Source organism: Vipera ursinii (assembly GCF_947247035.1).
Source record: "Vipera ursinii genome assembly, chromosome: 3".
Classification (NCBI taxonomy): domain Eukaryota; kingdom Metazoa; phylum Chordata; class Lepidosauria; order Squamata; family Viperidae; genus Vipera; species Vipera ursinii.
In genome coordinates this window covers 175884979-175903722 of record NC_139516.1, presented here as the reverse complement: position 1 = coordinate 175903722, position 18744 = coordinate 175884979, and the positions used below count along the sequence as shown (strand labels likewise).

Genomic DNA, 18744 nt, shown 5'->3' with positions numbered 1-18744 from the left:
GCTTCACAGGACATGTAGGAAGCAAGACATTTTCAGACATGGACTAGAACTCAGAAATGAGTTATCTGCCAACTCTGAACTGATCTGTAGTCTTCAGAAATAATTGTTTTCAATATTAAAAAAGGAGAGGAGTTTTGCAGTAATTAAATTAAATATTATGAAGGCATAAATATTCAAATAATTTAAAACTACAGTCCAAACTTTAGATTTTCTCACAGCTGCAATCTCTTAAGAGATTTGCTATTTTCTAAAACAGAACAGAACAGCTTTATATACAAGCTCACACATGTACACAGCATCAGTCTGTTGTTTATTAAAAAATACACTGGTGACAAATAATCAGCAGTCCATCTAACATGGTATGTTTGACAGTCTGCTAATATGAGGATTTCCTAAATTTTTCTGTAGCAGAAAAATAATCTGCATACATATTCGGTTAGATTTATGACCTGGATGATCCTGAGATTCCCCTTTCCATTCTGTTTTGATAACTCCTAGAATATGCAACAGAGGGATGCAGTGGCTCAGTGGGTTAGGACGCTGAGCTTGTCGATCAGAAGGTCGGCAGTTTGGCAGGTCGAATCCCGAGTGCCGCGTAACAGAGTGAGCACCTGTTACTCGTCCCAGCTTCTGCCAACCTAGCAGTTCGAAAGCACGTAAAAATGCAAGTAGAAAAATAGGGACCACTATGGTGGGAAGGTAACAGCGTTCCGTGCGCCTTTGGCGTCTAGTCATGCTGGCCACATGACCACGGAGACGTCCTCGGACAAACGCTGGCTCTTCGGCTTTGAAACGGAGATGAGCACCGGCCCCTAGAGTCAGAAACGACTAGCACGCATGTGCGGGGGAACCTTTACCTTTACTTTTTAGAATATGCAAAATGTACTGTAAATTCCATAGAGAATGATAAATTGGCCTACAGGACAGGGAAGGTGCATTACATACTGATCTTTTTTGTTTGTAGAGCAGGGGTCCCCAACCCCTGGTCTGTGGACCAGTACCAGTCTGTGGCATGCCAGCAACCGGTCTGCACAAAGCCCCATCTGCGAGATGCAGGCAGCATGCAAAACCACGCACCCTCCAGTCTGCAGAAAAACCTCCCTGGTGCCCAAAAGGTTGGGGACCTCTGTTGTAGAGAATTAACTTTGAGTCTCCTGAATCAAAACACTGGAATATACTATATGTTTATTTTATTTAAATAAGTCTAGGATTTGGTCAATGTACTGAGAAATAGTCCTGTCAAAACGTTATGTTCCTTCCAATCTCTTTTTCTTTAAATTGGTTTATCATGCAAGTCATAATTAATGTGCATGGTGAAAATACTGTTAGCTTTCAAGAGTTACCCTAGCAAGAACTGTAGGATACGAATTTATGAAGCAAGCTATAATTGCAAGTGCTCAAACAAGCAAAATAGTTTTTATTTTATTATCCTGCATGAATATGGCTATTGATATTTAACTTTTTAATCTGAAGGATTTATGTGTTTCGGGCTTAACTGGTTAATTGACTGATGGTTAAGGTACAAGGCTAGAAAGTGGGAGATTGCAAGTTCATGTCCTACCATAGTTATGAAAGCTAGTTGGGTGACTTTGGGCCAGTCACTGTCTCTCAGCTCAACCAACTCACAGGATTGTTTTTGAGGGGAAAATAGGAAAAGGAGTGTGTGTTGGGTATGTTTGCTGCCTTGAGTTATATGTAAAAATAATAAAGGCGAGATACAAGTAAACAAACAAATTCCAGTAATATTTGGACCATAAAATATTCTAACAAAAAATAATGCCAGTATCCTATAAACAACTTCTTCTCCTTCTCCTCCTCTTCTCCTCCTCCATCTTCCATCTTCATCATCGCCATTTTCTATCCACTGCAGAATGGCCTCTTCTGCATGTTTCCAACCAATATAGTACTGAGATTTCTTTAACCAATTGTGCCCACAATAAACAAATTATAGGTTCATAATAACAATAAATTTGCGTGCATGTTTGCATGCATTCAGTCTCAGCATCCTCCAGTTGTAAAAAATCTTAGTACAGGTAGTCCTCAATTCATAACAAAATTTCTATTGATAAACAAAACAGTTGTTATAACCTTTCTTGGCACATTTGTTAAGCGAAATACTGCAGTTGTTAAGTTAGTATCATAGTTGTTAAGTGAATCTGGTTTCCCTATTGACTCTGCTTGTCAGAAGGTCACAAAAAGTGATCACATGATTTTGGGACACTGCAATCATCTTAAATATGAACCAGTTGCCAAGCAAACACATTTTTACCACGTGACTCAAATTTTAATCATGTTGTAACTTCGAACGGTCATTAAACAAATGGTTGTAAATCAAGGGCTTCCTGTACATAGTCTTAGAAAGACATTGATCTCTTGACAGTAGGATTATATACTAATCAATGTGAACTAAAGATAAAGAACCCTTTTAACAGAAGGCAGAATTGTATACTCAAGATATAAAATAATAATAATAATAATAATAATAATAATAATAATAATAATAATAACAACAACAACAACAACAACAACAATAACAATAATAATAATAATAATAATAATAATAATAATAATTTATTTATTTTATTAGACTTATATACTGCCCTTCTCCCGTAGGACGATGATGATGATGATGATGATGATGGAAGGGACCTTGAAGGTCATCTACCCCAACCCCCTGAAATGCAGTACTTGAACAATAATTCAAAATATGTGAATTTTACAAATTCTACTGTGAAAATAACATTTGCCTCATGTTTAAAGACAACACCTGCTGCAGTTCATTTATTAATTTAAAACATTTACATAGCTGCCCATTTTAAAAACAACTCTGTGCAACTTACAACCAATAAAACAATAAACTTGCAAACTTGGGAACATAAAGATATAATTTAGGTTACTATTAGGTTTTTAAAAATCTATCTGTAGGATACTGAAAAAGTCAAGATTCCTTAAGCTTTTTATGTAACATGCTGCCATCTGGTGGCAATATGTTGTTGATGAGAATTATAGTAGCAAATAAATCATAAAGTAACAAAAAAACCCCTTAACAGTATATTTTTGAAAGAAAAAAGTTTCAGTTTACAAACACTAAATAGCATTAAAATGCAAAAACTTCACCCAGCATTTTAAATTAAACCTGACAGGTTTTCCTGGATACAACGCAATATAGATCAAAATAACCAGTTTTAATTTTCTAAAACAAACATTTTAGGCATATACAGAATTTTTATATTTAAAAAAATCACTACTGCTGGATGCAGGTCTTGAATGAATATTTCAAAATAAATATTTCATATCATCATCTATTTTAAAGAATTTAAAATACATGACAATCAGATTAAAACAATTTTTGAATAACTGAAGTCTCTTTGGAAGTAAAATCAATTTCATAAGGACTGAATGCCTATAATAATGGACAATAAGAGCACTTAAAACCGAGATGATATTACAATAGTGGAAGACAAAACTTTAGCAAAGGTTTCTGTTGCAACAGGTGATTTATAGGGATATATATCAAACAGAAAAATGTCTCGTTTCAAAAGCAGAACAAGCCATTTTGTTTGGGGTTAACCGTCTGCCAGATTATTTTCAATCAGCCAATACTAAGACGAATCTAATTTTGGAAGTCTTTGGCAACTCCTGGTTCAATGAAATAAAATCCAGATAGGTAGGGCAAGATCAGCATATGTCACTCCTTTCCTTAACATTGAAGTTCTCAGTGTGGCATATTTTGCTAGTCAGTTAATGCATCTTCCTATCACAATTCATTTTTTCCCTCACCACAAAAATATTTGGGCCAAGATTGTTTTAGTATATTTTATGGGAGAAAAATAAGGGATTGCATATGAGAATGCAAAGTGACATCCATATTTCTCCGTTCCTTTGGTACTTAAAATAAGGTTAAATGATATTTACAAATGATTATTTGCTGTTGACCTATACACTGTACAAATCTCAATGTTTGCCTGCTGCCTCTGTTATCCAATTTTGATCAGTCTTTTGGAAACAACAGATCAATGGACTCTTAATGCAACTTGTGATTACATTGGAGACTCTATTGAAAATCATTCCCCCCATTCCTTGGTAAAATACAGCTCAGTAAATTTTGATTTAATGTGCCTATTAAGAAAAGAATAGCTTTTTGTAGTTTGATTGCTGGCTTTCCTATTTGTTTGAATATATCTCTTTTAAGTCTTGTTTTTAATCACCAGCATTAATTCTACTTCCTCTGAGTAAAAAACTTGAAGAGTTTCTCAAATTGTTCTGAGGAAATCTATGGTTCTGTGAAAACTTGATAGTGTTGCATGACAAACTAAATGTAAAAAAAAAGTCACTCTCATATGTCAACTGGAAAATTTTCTAAGGTACAGCAGAAGGAGCACAGCTTTTCAGCTGACATTCAGACCCTCTCCCTACCCTTAGAGCTGGGCTTTTCAACCTTTTCAGAGATTGTAAGGACATGACAATATTTGAGTACTAGTGCTTAGCAAAGTGTCATAAACTTGATGACTAAAAAAAGGGGGGGATTTTGGGTTTTACTGATTAGGGTTTGCTATTGTTATTTTATTAGGTTTTAAAGATGTATTTTAGTATGTGGGCATTTATTTAATCTTGTTTTAACTTTTGTAATTTGTATTTTTATTCTTGCCCTGTTCACCGCCCTGAGTCCTTCGGGAGAAGGGCGGTATAGAAATAGTATTAAATAAATAAATAAATAAATTTGTTGTTATAGAAATGGCTAGTTTATTATATTATGGAAAAGTAAAAAGTTGAGGTTCAATGTTAATGCTTCCTTCTACTGCAACAGGGGAAGTCTGTTCTTTTTCCCTTCTCTCCCTCACTTTTTCCCCTTTTCCCTCCCCACTGTGTCCTACTATTTGCTTTTGTATTTTAGTCTATAAACTAATAAAATATTACAAACTGTAGAAAAAAAGGAAAAAAGTACCTGTCTTAATTTCTTTGGTGGCAGTTCCTCTGCTGAATCACTTTCACTTTGCACTGATAAATGTATGATAAATTTATCCATATTTATTAATATGCACCGATACCAGCTGGCTGGTCGGCCTTCTTCGTCTCTCTCTCTCCTTCCTCCCTGCCTTCTGAGTTCTCCTTTCACAGTGTACTAAGAATGCACCCCCCAGTCCCTTCACTGTACCCCTAAAGACACAGGAATCAAGTGCAAAGCAAGAAAGTCTCACAAAAGCCTCACAGAATGAAGAAACACTAAACTCCAGGTTTTTTTTCCCTTTAAGCTGCCTCAACCGGAGCCTGAAAGGCTCCAGCAATTGCGAAAAACAATAACCTTAAATTAAGCCTGTTTACCTACAAATAAAACTTGCTAAAAGCCATAGGCAGTCTCATGATAAGGGATAAAACTAATTGTTGTTAGTTGCGAAGTCGTGTCCGACCCATCGCGACCCTATGGACAATGTTCCTCCAGGCCTTCCTGTCCTCTACCATCTTCTGGAGTCCATCTAAGCTCACGCCTACTGCTTCAGTGACTCCATCCAGCCACCTCATTCTCTGTCGTCCCCTTCTTCTATTGCCCTCAATCTTTCCCAGCATTAGGCTCTTCTCCAGTGAGTCCTTCCTTCTCATTAGGTGGCCAAAGTATTTGAGTTTTAGCTTCAGGATCTGGCCTTCTAAAGAGCAGTCAGGGTTGATCTCCTCTAGGACTGACCGGTTTGATCGCCTTGCAGTCCAAGGAACTCGCAGGAGTCTTCTCCAGCACCATAGTTCAAAGGCTTCAATTCTTTGGCGCTCAGCCTTTCTTATGGTCCAGCTTTCACTGCCATACATTGCAACTGGGAAGACCATAGCCTTGACTATACGGATTTTTGTTGACAGGGTGATGTCTCTGCTTTTTAGTGTGCTGTCTAGATTTGCCATGGCTTTCCTCCCAAGGAGCAAGCGTCTTTTAATTTCTTGGCTACAGTCCCCATCTGCAGTGATCTTGGAGCCAAGGAAAATAAAATCTGTCACTACCTCCATTTCTTCCCCATCTATTTGCCAGGAATTGAGAGGGCCAGATGCCATGATCTTGGTTTTCTTAATGTTTAGTTTCAACCCAAGTTTTGCACTCTCCTTCTTCACCCGCAACACCAGGCTCTTTAGTTCTTCTTCACTTTCTGCCATTAGAGTGGTATCATCTGCATATCTTAGGTTGTTGATGTTTCTTCCGGCAATCTTAATTCCAACTTTTGATTCATCTAGCCCTGCCTTTCTCATGATGTGCTCTGCATATAAGTTAAATAGGCAAGGTGACAGTATACAGCCTTGCCGGACTCCTTTCCCAATTTTGAACCAATCAGTGGTTCCGTGTCCAGTTCTCACTGTTGCTTCTTGGCCCGCATATAGATTTCTCAAGAGACAAATAAGATGGTCTGGTATGCCCATCTCTTTAAGGACTTGCCACAGTTTGTTATGATCCACACAATCAAAGGCTTTAGCATAGTCAATGAAGCAGAAGTAGATGTTTTTCTGGAACTCTCTAGCTTTCTCCATGATCCAGCGTATGTTAGCAATTTGATCTCTAGTTCCTCTGCCTCTTCGAAATCCTGCCTGTACTTCTGGTAGTTCTCGATCCACATACTGCTGGAGTCTAGCTTGTAGAATTTTAAGCATAACTTTACTAGCATGAGAAATGAGTGCAATGGTGCGATAGTTTGAACATTCTTTGGCACTGCCTTTCTTTGGAATTGGAATGTAAACTGATCTTTTCCAATCCTGTGGCCACTGTTGAGTTTTCCAAATTTGCTGGCAAATTGAGTGTAGCACTTTTACTGCATCGTCTTTTAAGATTTTGAATAGCTCAGCTGGAATACTGTCACCTCCACTAGCTTTGTTGTTGCTCAGCTTTTCTAAGGCCCACTTCACTTCACATTCTAGGATGTCTGGCTCGAGCTCAGTGACCACCTCATTGTGATTATCAGGGACGTTAAGCTCATTCTTGTATAATTCTTCTGTGTAATTTTGCCACCTCTTCTTAATCTCTTCTGCCTCTGTTAGGTCCCTGCCATTTTGGTCCTTTATCATGCCCATTTTTGCATGAAACGTTCCTTTCATCTCTCCAATTTTCTTGAAAAGATCTCTGGTCCTCCCTATTCTATTGTTTTCTTCTATTTCTTTGCATTGTTCATTTAAGAAGGCATTCTTATCTCTTCTAGCTATTCTTTGGAATTCTGCATTCAATTGGGCATATCTTTCTTTTTCTCCCTTGCCTTTCGCTTCCCTCCTTTCCTCAGCTATTTGCAAAGCTTCCTCAGACAGCCATTTTGCTTTCTTGCATTTCTTTTTCTTTGGGATGGTTTTGGTTGCTACCTGTTGTACAATGTTGCGAACCTCTGTCCATAGTTCTTCAGGCACTCTGTCTATCAGATCTAATTCCTTAAATCTATTTGTCACCTCTACTGTATATTCAACAGGAATATGATTTAATTCATACCTGACTGGCCTAGTGCTTTTCCCTACTTTCTTTAATTTAAGCCTAAACTTTGCAAGGAGAAGCTCATGGTCTGAGCCACAGTCAGCTCCTGGTCTTGTTTTTACTGACTGTATAGAGCTTCTCCATCTTTGGCTGCAGAGCATATAGTCAATCTGATTTCTGTGTTGACCGTCTGGTGATGTCCATGTGTAAAGCCGTCTCTTGGGTTGTTGGAAAAGAGTGTTTGCTATGACCATCGTATTCTGTTGACAAAATTCTATCAGCCTGTGCCCTGCTTCATTTTGTACTCCAAGGCCAAACTTGCCTGTTATTCCAGTTATCTTTTGGCTTCCTACTTTAGCATTCCAATCCCCCATGACGATAAGGACATCATTTCTGGGTGTTAGTTCTATAAGGTGCTGTAGGGCTTCATAGAACCGGTCAATTTCATCCTCTTCAGCACTGGTGGTTGGGGCATAGACTTGGACTACTGTGATATTGAATGGTTTGCCTTGGATTCGAGCTGAGATCATTCTGTCATTTTGAGGATTGTATCCCAGTATTGCTTTTCCTACTCTTTTATTGACTATGAAGGCTACTCCATTTCTTTTGAGGGATTCTTGCCCACAGTAGTATACCTGATGGTCATCTGAATTAAATTCACCCATTCCTGTCCATTTTAGTTCGCTGATACCTAAGATGTCAATGTTTAGTCTTGTCATCTCTTGTTTGACCACGTCCAGCTTTCCTTGATTCATGGATCTTACATTCCAGGTTCCTATGGAGAAAAAATCTTTACAGCATCGGACTTTCCTTTCACCACCAGACATATCCACAGCTGAGCGTCCTTTCGGCTTTGGCCCAGTCGCTTCATTCTTTCTGGCGCTACTAGTACTAGCCCTCTGCTCTTCCCCAGTAGCATGTTGGACGCCTTCCGACCTGAGGGGCTCATCTTCCAGCGTCATATCGTTTTGCCTTTTGGTACTGTCCATAGGGTTTTCATGGCAAAGATACTGGAGTGGGTTGCCATTTCCTTCTCCAGTGGATCACGTTTTGTCAGAACTCTCTGCTATGACCTGTCCGTCTTGGGTGGCCCTGCACGGCATAGCCCATAGCTTCATTGAATTACGCAAGCCCCTTCGCCACGACAAGGCAGTAATCCATGAAGGGGAAAACTAATTACATTTGTTTAAAGGGATTAAACCTATGGAAGCCAACACTTTGTGAAACAGACTAAATATTCCAAGAACCAAAGCACACAAACTGAGTCTCTGAATTACAAAATGCTGTAAAAATGTATAAAAATCCTTATGATAATCCATTCAAGCTGTCAGCTGATCTGGAACCCACTGGCTTCCGAAATAAACTAACCTCCTTTCTGACATGCTCGTCTCCCAGCTTTTCATTTCATCAGCACTGACTGCATTCTCCTGGCTGGAGAAAACGAACCAGGGGACCTTTTCTTCCAGCAACAGCTTCTTCTTCCCTGTCTCTTTTTCCTCCCTGCTTGCTGAGCTCTCCTTCCACAACTTCTTCTCCATCCCCTTCTTTTCCCGTTGTCTTTTTTTCCCTTGTCCGCCAAAACCACCTCCTTTTATATCCTCTCCTCCCCGCCCCTTTTCCCTTCATTTCACCTCTAGCCATGCCCTGCTTCCGGAAACACCAATCAGCTGGAGCCCTGCGGTGCTCCTGGGGCTTCTGCCAGCCCCAACAGTCCTGCAGCTCCAGCTGCCTCTCCCTCAGGCTTGGGTCACTTCAGCTCATTTCCCTCCCCTGCTACACTTGACTAGGAGGGCTGCATACTACTTGCCAAAGTACCACTGGTGGTACCCATACTACTGGTTGAAAAGCCCTCCCCTTGAGCACTCGATAGCATAAGAGCTGAAGTAGTATGGAAGATACCATTCTGTTAGGAATACATACTTCAGGTCCAAAGTAGGAAAAGTACTTTAAATTTGGCATGATCATGCTCACTACACCAGTCAATGGCTCCTTAAAAAGCCACAGTTTTGTATACTCACAAATTAGCTGTTTGGTCTCAGGAAAATGCACATTTGGGGTAAGTAAGCTTTAAAATATCAGTGAAAGGACTGGGACATGTGGCCTACAGCTGCACAACCTTACAATCTGCATAGAATGATTCATTTCATCCTGTGGCTTTTAATGGGATCCTGGTTTGTTCAGTAGTTCGGGAAAAGTATTTTATTTCAAAGATATTTTTTCAATATTTTTCTATACTTAGAGAATTCTCATCTAACATATAAAAAATACTCCAAATTACCTCTTCTACATTTGAAGCAGTTTTGGCAGATGTCTCCATAAAGATAAGGCCATGCTCTCTTGCAAATGCTTCACCTTCTTCTTTTTTCACTTCTCTTCTAGACTCTAAATCGCTAAGAAAAAAACATATTAATTGAAAAATATCAGGATTGCTTAGTTATATCTGTTTAGAATATTTAGGTAAGATTACAATTATGTCAAACTGTCTTAGGTAGTATTATTTTTCTGAAATCCACTTATTCAACTGCAAATATATTTGCCACTGTTGATTAAAAACTCAGTTGGAAAGTTTTAAAATTTCTGTCCAGAATTGCCAGCGTTGGTGCTTAACAGAAGACATGCCTCTTCAAATAAATTAATGGTTGTTCATTATCTTAGCTAACTATTTCCAAACAACTGCCTCATATACAGTATGAGACACAAGTAGCAATAATAAAACAAATCCTGTCTATAAATGCCTTTAATGTATAATCTAAGTCACATGTGGCCCAAAGGTTTAAGTGAGTCTCCCATATCCTTCAGAGGTGGTTATCAAATTCTAATTTTAATGGGAAATTATTAAATAGACACTTAGAATAGCTATATTTAGCTGAATTAAATCTATGTTAAATTAGATCAAATTTAATCATCTTACTACTTTTCAAAGTTTGGTTAGGTTTATGTTAAATTTACTGTGTAGAATTGTCCACATCAGCAACATTTAAGAAACTGCTTACTTATTTGAAGTAAGATTAAAATCATCCATTATGGAAATCTCTGCTCCCTGTCATTTTGTGCCATTAAGGATATTTATGGATATCCTTGAAACAGTAGGTTTAAATTTCAGGTGTCATGCTTAATAATCTAAAATAGGATCTAAAATAGTTCCTTACTATTGCCCAACCACATATTCTGACTCCTCCTTAGAACAGCAAAAATGGCACAACTTTCATTGTGTCCTAAAATATTTCTAGGATATAGTACAAAGGCAACCCAATGCTTTTTTCATCCTGGCTTATTAACCAAAAACTATTATAACTATGGACACACTACAGAGTCTGTGATCTCTCTAACAGCCTACATTTTGAGAGGGTAGTTGGCTATATGGAAGAAATATAATCAGTACCAGCTCACTGTCAATAGATCTGTTTTCATCAGAAAGAAGTGTTTTATTATTCATTAACTTATTCCCTAAGAACAGTAACATTGCAAATAAAATTTAATAAATTTAAAGCAGGCCAGATTTTGGCAATTGCTAAAGTTATAAAACAATGTTTTAAAACAAAAACAATGAAGAATGATAGTAGAAGCCAGAGAAAGTTATGCAAAGAAGTCCAGCAGCAAAAAAAATGTTAATGTTCCAGATAGCAAAGCAACTGGCATATGAAGAAGATCAGGAATAAGGTGATTTTATTTAGTTGCAGAACTGTTGAGACAAGAAGCTAGCTAACTATACAATAAAGGGCATTTAATATTTTGCATAGAGAAAATGAAAAATATTTTAATTAAACCACTTTTAATAGCCTCAACATGTAGAATTAGGGTTTTTAATTTTATTATTGCATTTGTTCTACACTTTTTGCAACTGAGAACCAGTTTGATCTAGTGGTTAAGGGACCCAGTTAGAAACCTGGAGCCTGTGAGTTCTAGTTTCACTTTAGACATAAAAGCCAGTTAGGTCACTTTATGCAAGTCACTCTCTCTCACCCAACGCACCTCACAGGATTGTTGTGATGGGGAAAATAGGATGGGAAAGAAGTATTAGGTATGTTCACAGCCTTTAGTTATTTATAAAAATAAGAGTAGAATAATAATAAAAAAAATCTAAACTCTAAATTATACATCTAACTATAGAATTACAATTATCCTAATGTATTCCATATCAGAAAACAAAGTACCTTTTATTTCCAATTAGCATAATAACCATATTGGAATTAGAATGCTGGCGGGCATCTTCTAACCATGTTGTCAAATGGTTGAAAGTATCCCTCCTAAAAAGAAACTAAAATGTAAATGAGCACCAAAAGACCTAATAAAAGACCTAATAAATATATCTAAAGGTTATGTTTTAACATTTAGAGTTTATATTCCACATGACTGATACCAATTCTAAGCAAATTACAAATCAAAACTAATTAATAACTTGGGAAAAACCAAATATTCTTCACCCTTCTTAAAAAGGCCTTACATTTTGAATTTATACAATATACAACCAAATTACATAACTAGAATCAGCACAAACTATTTAGAAATCATTCTTGCTTTTTAATTTTTTTATTTTATTCAAATACAAATAAATACAAACATAACACATATAAATCTAAATAAAAAAACAATATAAAAATACAAATACTACACTGCACCCACACCCCTGGAGACCATTTTTATTACCTATATTTCTTCTCATATAACAACTAACAATATACAATATATTTCAATTGTGCCCTTATCCCCTCCAAAACAGCATATACTCTTGAGCAGGTATGTTCCCTTTGCCTTCCACCAAGACTGTTTTTATAAAATCATCCCATATTTCATTATAATTATTTACTTTAATCATCCCTTCCTTTTTAAAATTTCTGTTGTTAATTTATCATTTATTGCCATGTTCCATATTTCATTATACCACTCATTTCTTTGAATAACCCAATTCCGTCTCCAAATTTTTAACCATCACTAATCTAGCTGCCATTATCAAATTTACAAACAATTCCTTTTTTGCTTCATTTATATCTTGTTTTTCCACCAGTAACAGTAACGCAATCCTCGGTGACATATCTAAATTTACCTTCAAAATTTCTCTAATTTCCCTAAACACCATGTCCTATATCTTTTGTGTGCTATCGCAATCCCACCACATATCTTTATATGTTCCAATTTCTTTCTTGCACCTCCAGCAAATATTTGTATATTTAACATCTATTTGATTTAATTTACGTGGTGTTAGGTACCACCTCCATATCACTTTATATCCATTTTCCTTAACTGACATATTCTTATATACTCTTCTGTTCCAAATATTTTTCCAATCTTTATCATTTATTTCTCCTAAATTTGTTTCCACATTAATTTTAAACCTTTTGCCTGATCTAGTTCAGTTAATATTCTGTATATTTTCCCATTTCTTCCTTTACCTATATATTCTTCCTTTTCCTCACTTTCTTTTATAATCATTTCAAATTTTGTTAACTGTCTTTCACCTCAAATTTTTCTTCCATTTTTATCCAGTTCTCTAATTGTATTAAATTCAACCAATTTAATTTAGTATCTGATAAAACATTCTTTAATTGTATTATATTCTTTATCTTGTTCTTCCAGTCTTCCCATTTATATAACTTATTTTTTAAAAAATTACTAATCCAATCTTTCAATTCAATGTTAGGGAATTTCTCCATTTCTACCACCGGTGTTAAAGGAGAAATTCCTGGCATTAACCGATATCTCCATTTATTCCATAATTCTATCAAATTTTTTAAAAAGGGATTTTGAATTCTATTAACAATTTTTTAAATATCCTTTTTAAACCAATATGTTTCTATAGGATCGCCTATTTCCCTTAATTTCTTCAATTCTATATCGCTCCATAATAAATCTCTATTTACTGCTATAATATCTGGGACCAGCCTTAATTGATTAGCTACCTAATAGAAATCGTTCTTGCTTTGACCGATGTAAAGGAACAAGAATCAATATTTAAAATTCTTCTGATTCTGGTGCTCTATAATCAGAACATAAAAACTTTCAACACAGTATATTAAAATATAACCTAATCCAGAAAGAAAAGTAATTTACTATGTAATAAGATATATTTATCTATATCTATGTACATATATACATTTATTTATTTATTTATTTATTTATTTATTTATTTATTTATTTATTTATTTATTTATTTATTTAAACTTCTATACCGCCCTTCGCCCAAAGGACTCAGGGCGGTGTACAGGGCAATAAAATGCGACATACAAAAGTTAAAAGAGAATTAAAATTAGTTAGCCCTAACAATAAATAATTAAAATAAACATAAACCCTTACTCCAGGCCGGCCTGTTCAAACAACCAAGTCTTCAGGTCACGGCGGAAAGAGCGAAGGTCGGGAGCCATCCGGAGCTCAACAGGCAGTTGGTTCCAAAGGGCTGGCGCGGCCACAGAGAATGCTCTCCCCCTGGGGGCCGCCAGCCGGCAATCCCTGACCGACGGCACCCTGAGGAGGCCCTCTCTGTGGGAGTGCACAGGACGAAGGGAAGTTGACGCGGGCAGCAGGTGCTCCCGTAGGTAGACCCATGCCATTTAGGGCTTTATAGGTCATCACCAGCACCTTGAATCTCACCCAGAGGGCAACTGGAAGCCAATGCAGCTCGCGGAGGAGAGGTGTTACATGGGAGTATCGGGAAACCCCCATCACAACTCGCGCGGCCGCATTCTGCACCAGTTGAAGCCTGCAACGTTTCGACGGAATCCCATCCGTCATCCTCAGGCTGGTGGCTTCAGCTTCCTTCTTCTGGGAGAAGCATTTATATATGTATAAATGCTTAAGAATGTAGCAGCAGAACATTGTGAAATCTGGTCTCAAATTACAAGCTTCATCAGCTGCACAGAAGATTCACTTCAGAATTAAGTATTTGCCTTAGACACATTAAGTATTATCTCTAAAAACTGAGTGTGAATATACACATTCAGTCCTACATACTTGAATGTATTTTCACAATAGATATAATCCATCTTAATAAAGTTTAAAATAGGTCCAATGATAGCAATAAAATGTAAATAAAGCATGAACTAGTAGGAGACTAACCCAGTATACTTTACAAGAGTACAAGAGTCTAAATCACTAATATGAAAGAATCTCACCTTGTAATGTCATACACTAGTAAAGCACCTGCTGCCCCTCTGTAGTATGACCTTGTGATGGAACGGAAGGACTCTTGCCCAGCCTGTAGTAAAACAAGAGCAACAGTTTCTTATTCCTCATGTGTGAGAAACATCAGATTACTTAGCTATACTATGAAATTTATTTTACTGAGATTGGGAACAAAATAAACTGCCACTATTTCTTGAAAATAAGACTTAGAAATTAAAAAAAAAAATCTAGAGCACCATTAGGGGAAAAAATCAAGAACAAGACCTCTAAACCATTTTTGGCAATCCCTGACAACCCAATTTACTGAATGGCTTCACAATACACGAATCATTATTAGAGTACAGAATGGACTCCTAGCAACTAAGCTCTGAAGACAATTTTGAAAGGAAGCAAATAGCCCAGTGCTTCACATTTGAATTCAATAACTCCCTCCCCGGGGCAGCTGTTGACACTAGAATAAATAAAGCCCATTGTAAATAAATGATGAATGACATCTTTACGCCCACCATCTGCTGGAGTAAAAGTTGTATGAAGGCGAAGGATGCAGATTTTATCCATTATATCATAAACTGCAGCCAGATTTCAACAATCTTCAGATGGGTTTTTTTCTCCATCATTTTATTATGAAAAGCAAGAGTTTTGAATTTGGTTTTATATATATCTATTATCATTTAAATAACATCCTGTACTTCTGAAACAAAGCTTATCCAAAAAATGAAATACACATGCACACAAACACGTACATACACACACTCATATATACCCATACATACTGGTAGAAAGGCAAGCACAAATAATGTACAAAACATCTTGTGTGTAACGTGATTTTTCAAATAAATAATCTAGACGTTTAAACTAATTATCAGTACAGTTTGGCATAGCAATACAAAATATGTAATAGATGTTTAATCCATAATGTAACTTATAAACTGTAAATATACAGATGAAAAAATGAACAGAATCCACATCAGTATCAATAGTTTTTAATAAGGAGCTAACAGAAACTGCTTGTTGTCTTTTAGCAATACTAAATCATGTGATGATGTAAGCAACATATCGAAGAAAATATATTTCTAACATCATCCGCAGAAAAGATATGACAGCTTTGCTATCATATCTGGATAAATTGTAATGAAAAAAAAATCAATATTAAATATGCTAAGTCTACATAACTTGTGAAGTCTCAGGCTAATCAGAGCAGGGCAGTTACTTCATAAGCTCTGTATTATGATATTAGGCAATTGGAAACTTGTATTAAGTCTGCATACAGCTCTGATAGACGTGACACTAAGGTATTAAAATATGCAATGTCAGAAGCCAATGACCATATATAAATCATATTTCATGATTTATATCCAGACCATCTCTAAGTTGCAACTTATGCACTTTTCTGTCTTGCTGTTCTAATCGTAAGTTTGATATTGTTAAGATTTCTAGTTGTAAATTATAAGACTTATAGGCTGCAGTCTTGACCACATGACAGCAGTTTTGTACTTGAAACAGTTGCATGGAACTTCATACACAAAATAACTAAAACCAAAATATTATGAATACCCTTATTCCTAAAAATAGTAATCTCTTCATTTGAAAGAGATTTTTTTAGGTAATCAGAGGGACTTGAATACAGGTAATCCTTGACTTATGTAAACAATAGGGATCAAAAAACTTATCATTATGCACGGAGTCATTAGGTGAGGCATCATGTGATTTTACTACCTTTTTGCCATGGTTATTTAAACAAATCACCTGCAGTTATTAAGTGAGACATCACATGGCCATAACTTGAAACCTCCTGTCAGCTTCCTAACTATGCTTGCTGGAATGGTCACAAAATAGCAATCATATGACTACAGGACACTGTAATTGTCATATGTGCGAGGTCAGTTAGCAAATGCCTGAATTGTGATCACATGATTGCTGAGACCCTGCAAAGGTCACAAGTGGGAGGACATAAGTCAGTTTTTCAGTCACTGTAACTTTGAATAGTCATTAATGAATGGTCGTAAAGTAGGGCTACCTCTATATGAAATAAAATACAATTTTGAAAACGTGAAAGATAAAGAAAACATCAAAGGAACCAGAAATGAAATCAAATATATGCTCTCTCTGGTTCAGTTGCAGAATTTTTTAATAACTGAATCTGTTAATGTTTATCTTAAGGCAAAATGTTAGTTCTGTCAGTTCTCTTATTGTCATTTTCTCATTTCCCACTGGATTTGTTACATCTATGAATGGAAGCTTCAAGTTAAATCTATGTATTACTTGATATTGTGAAATTATCAGAAACTGAACTATTATTGCAGGACCCAACATGGGGTTAGTCAGCAGGGCCACAGGTTTAATCTTCTGAGCTTTCAGACTGATGCAGGAGCCCATCTTCAGGGAACTTCTCTTTACTGCTAAGTTTGTAAGCGGCCCTGAGACTTCGGAGAAGGGCGGGATATAAATGGAATTAAAAAAAAATAAAAAAAAATACTGGAATGTGTTCTTTGGATTACTCTATGCATCGTATTTATATAATATTTGGTTACGTGTGACTTCCTATTGGTTGACTGGTTGATGGCTGGCTATTGGCTGTTGTTTCCTTGTGCTACCAATTCCTTGCTCCTAAGTATCTGATAAGCTGGTGGTAAATCAGGTTATCATCTCTCAACAAGGGACCTGTTTCTCAGGCTTCAATCATTTCCCTGGCTATCTTTTTATCTGCTTGGCCAACAATCTAAATAGCTGAGAAATTGAATGTATATCACTGCAATGTCAGATTACCAACGAGTTTGGGTCTCCTCATCTGACACTTGTCTGTGTTCTTGCAATCTGGTGCTTAGCTTCCTCCCCATCTGTCCTACATAGTCACAGGGGCAATCTGGTAGATTAATTAGAAGTATCTCCAACCTCCAAGAGATATTTGCAAAGCATGATTTGTCCTCATATGATAGCCTCTGGGTGGTGTGTAATGTCCACTTGCAGATCTTGAAGCTGTGTTCTAGTGCTTCTGACCCTTACTGGATCCTGCAACATTATCCTGGGACATGTATATTTGCTTTCATACATGAACTATTACCCTAATATTAATATAGAAGATACACTAATAAATGTGATGTTGGAGTGATTTAGTTGCTTTCCACTATAGCAATGGACAATCTGTAATCTTTACCTACTTACTGGATCTTTTTTATGTATCTCTCATATCCATCAAGGTTATATTGCAAAAACTACTATTTGATTCTGATTAGAAATAGTCTTTAAATAATGTTGGAAATTGTGACCCTTGTTCACTTTTACAACATCCCTGCCTTGCTAATTCCAAAACTCAATAGCTGAAGGGAACACTAAGGTTTGGTCCTATTTTCCCTTCCAGCAATTCTAAGCAGTTATTTTATTTATTTATTTAATTATTTGGATTTATATTTTAAGACTTACATGCTCTTCTCAATGTCCTACTATAAACTATCAGTTTCTTGTTATTAGGTGCACAAATACTTTTTTGTTTCTTTTTATGGCTAAGAACCATGAGCTGACCATTATGTATTTATTTTTAAAAAATAGGAGGGAACAAAAATTCAAAATGATTTTTAAAGTATTGTTTTAAATGATAGACTTCTTTGCCAATTGCACTTAAGTAAATGATGCAATGCTATTGAATAAACTACGGTAATTCCACAATGCTTAAAATCTCTTCATTCCAGTAAATATGTTTTACTTAGTACAGTCCATAAAATAAAACATGCTAATTCAGAGCATAACTAAACAAGACAAAAATTGAAGAAGACAAAAATTTCCCTACTCTTTTCAAAGCCTAAAAGTAGCAAGTTAACAATAATTTCATAAATTATCATCATCATCCCCACCACCACCACTCCAAGTATAAAATGAAGCCACTATCTATCCTGGTAGAAATTATTAATTCAGCTTAAGCAAGTGAAAAATCAAGGAACAGTTTTGCTGATCTGGAGGATCATAATATTTTTGGTAGCTTCTATTTTTTAAATAATGATATGAATTTGTCTAAAATATTCTTGCAGTAAGAATTTTACTTACTGTATCCCATATCTGAAGTTTTATCTGTTTCCCATCAATGGTTATCATTCGAGCACCAAATTCTACACCTGAGTAATAAACAAAATGAAACCCATCATTTTTAGTTTGGATTAACTATATACAAAAACAGTAAGAAAAATACACAAAATTATAAAAGAAGAAAA

The 18744-nt window shown here is 36.2% G+C and overlaps 1 protein-coding gene across 2 annotated transcripts in view; it reads right to left on the bottom strand.

The window, feature by feature from the left end:
• The window catches only part of RAB2A (RAB2A, member RAS oncogene family), a 53365-nt gene that overhangs the window by 11998 nt on the left and 22623 nt on the right, over positions 1-18744 (bottom strand). For both annotated transcript variants that reach the window (XM_083359809.1, XM_083359810.1), the window contains 4 exons: positions 18581-18648; positions 14533-14615; positions 11581-11673; positions 9705-9816 (listed from right to left, as the gene is read on the bottom strand). In XM_083359809.1, the coding sequence (XP_083215935.1) occupies positions 9705-9816; positions 11581-11673; positions 14533-14615; positions 18581-18648 (356 nt within the window). The remainder of the gene's footprint in view (positions 1-9704; positions 9817-11580; positions 11674-14532; positions 14616-18580; positions 18649-18744) is intronic.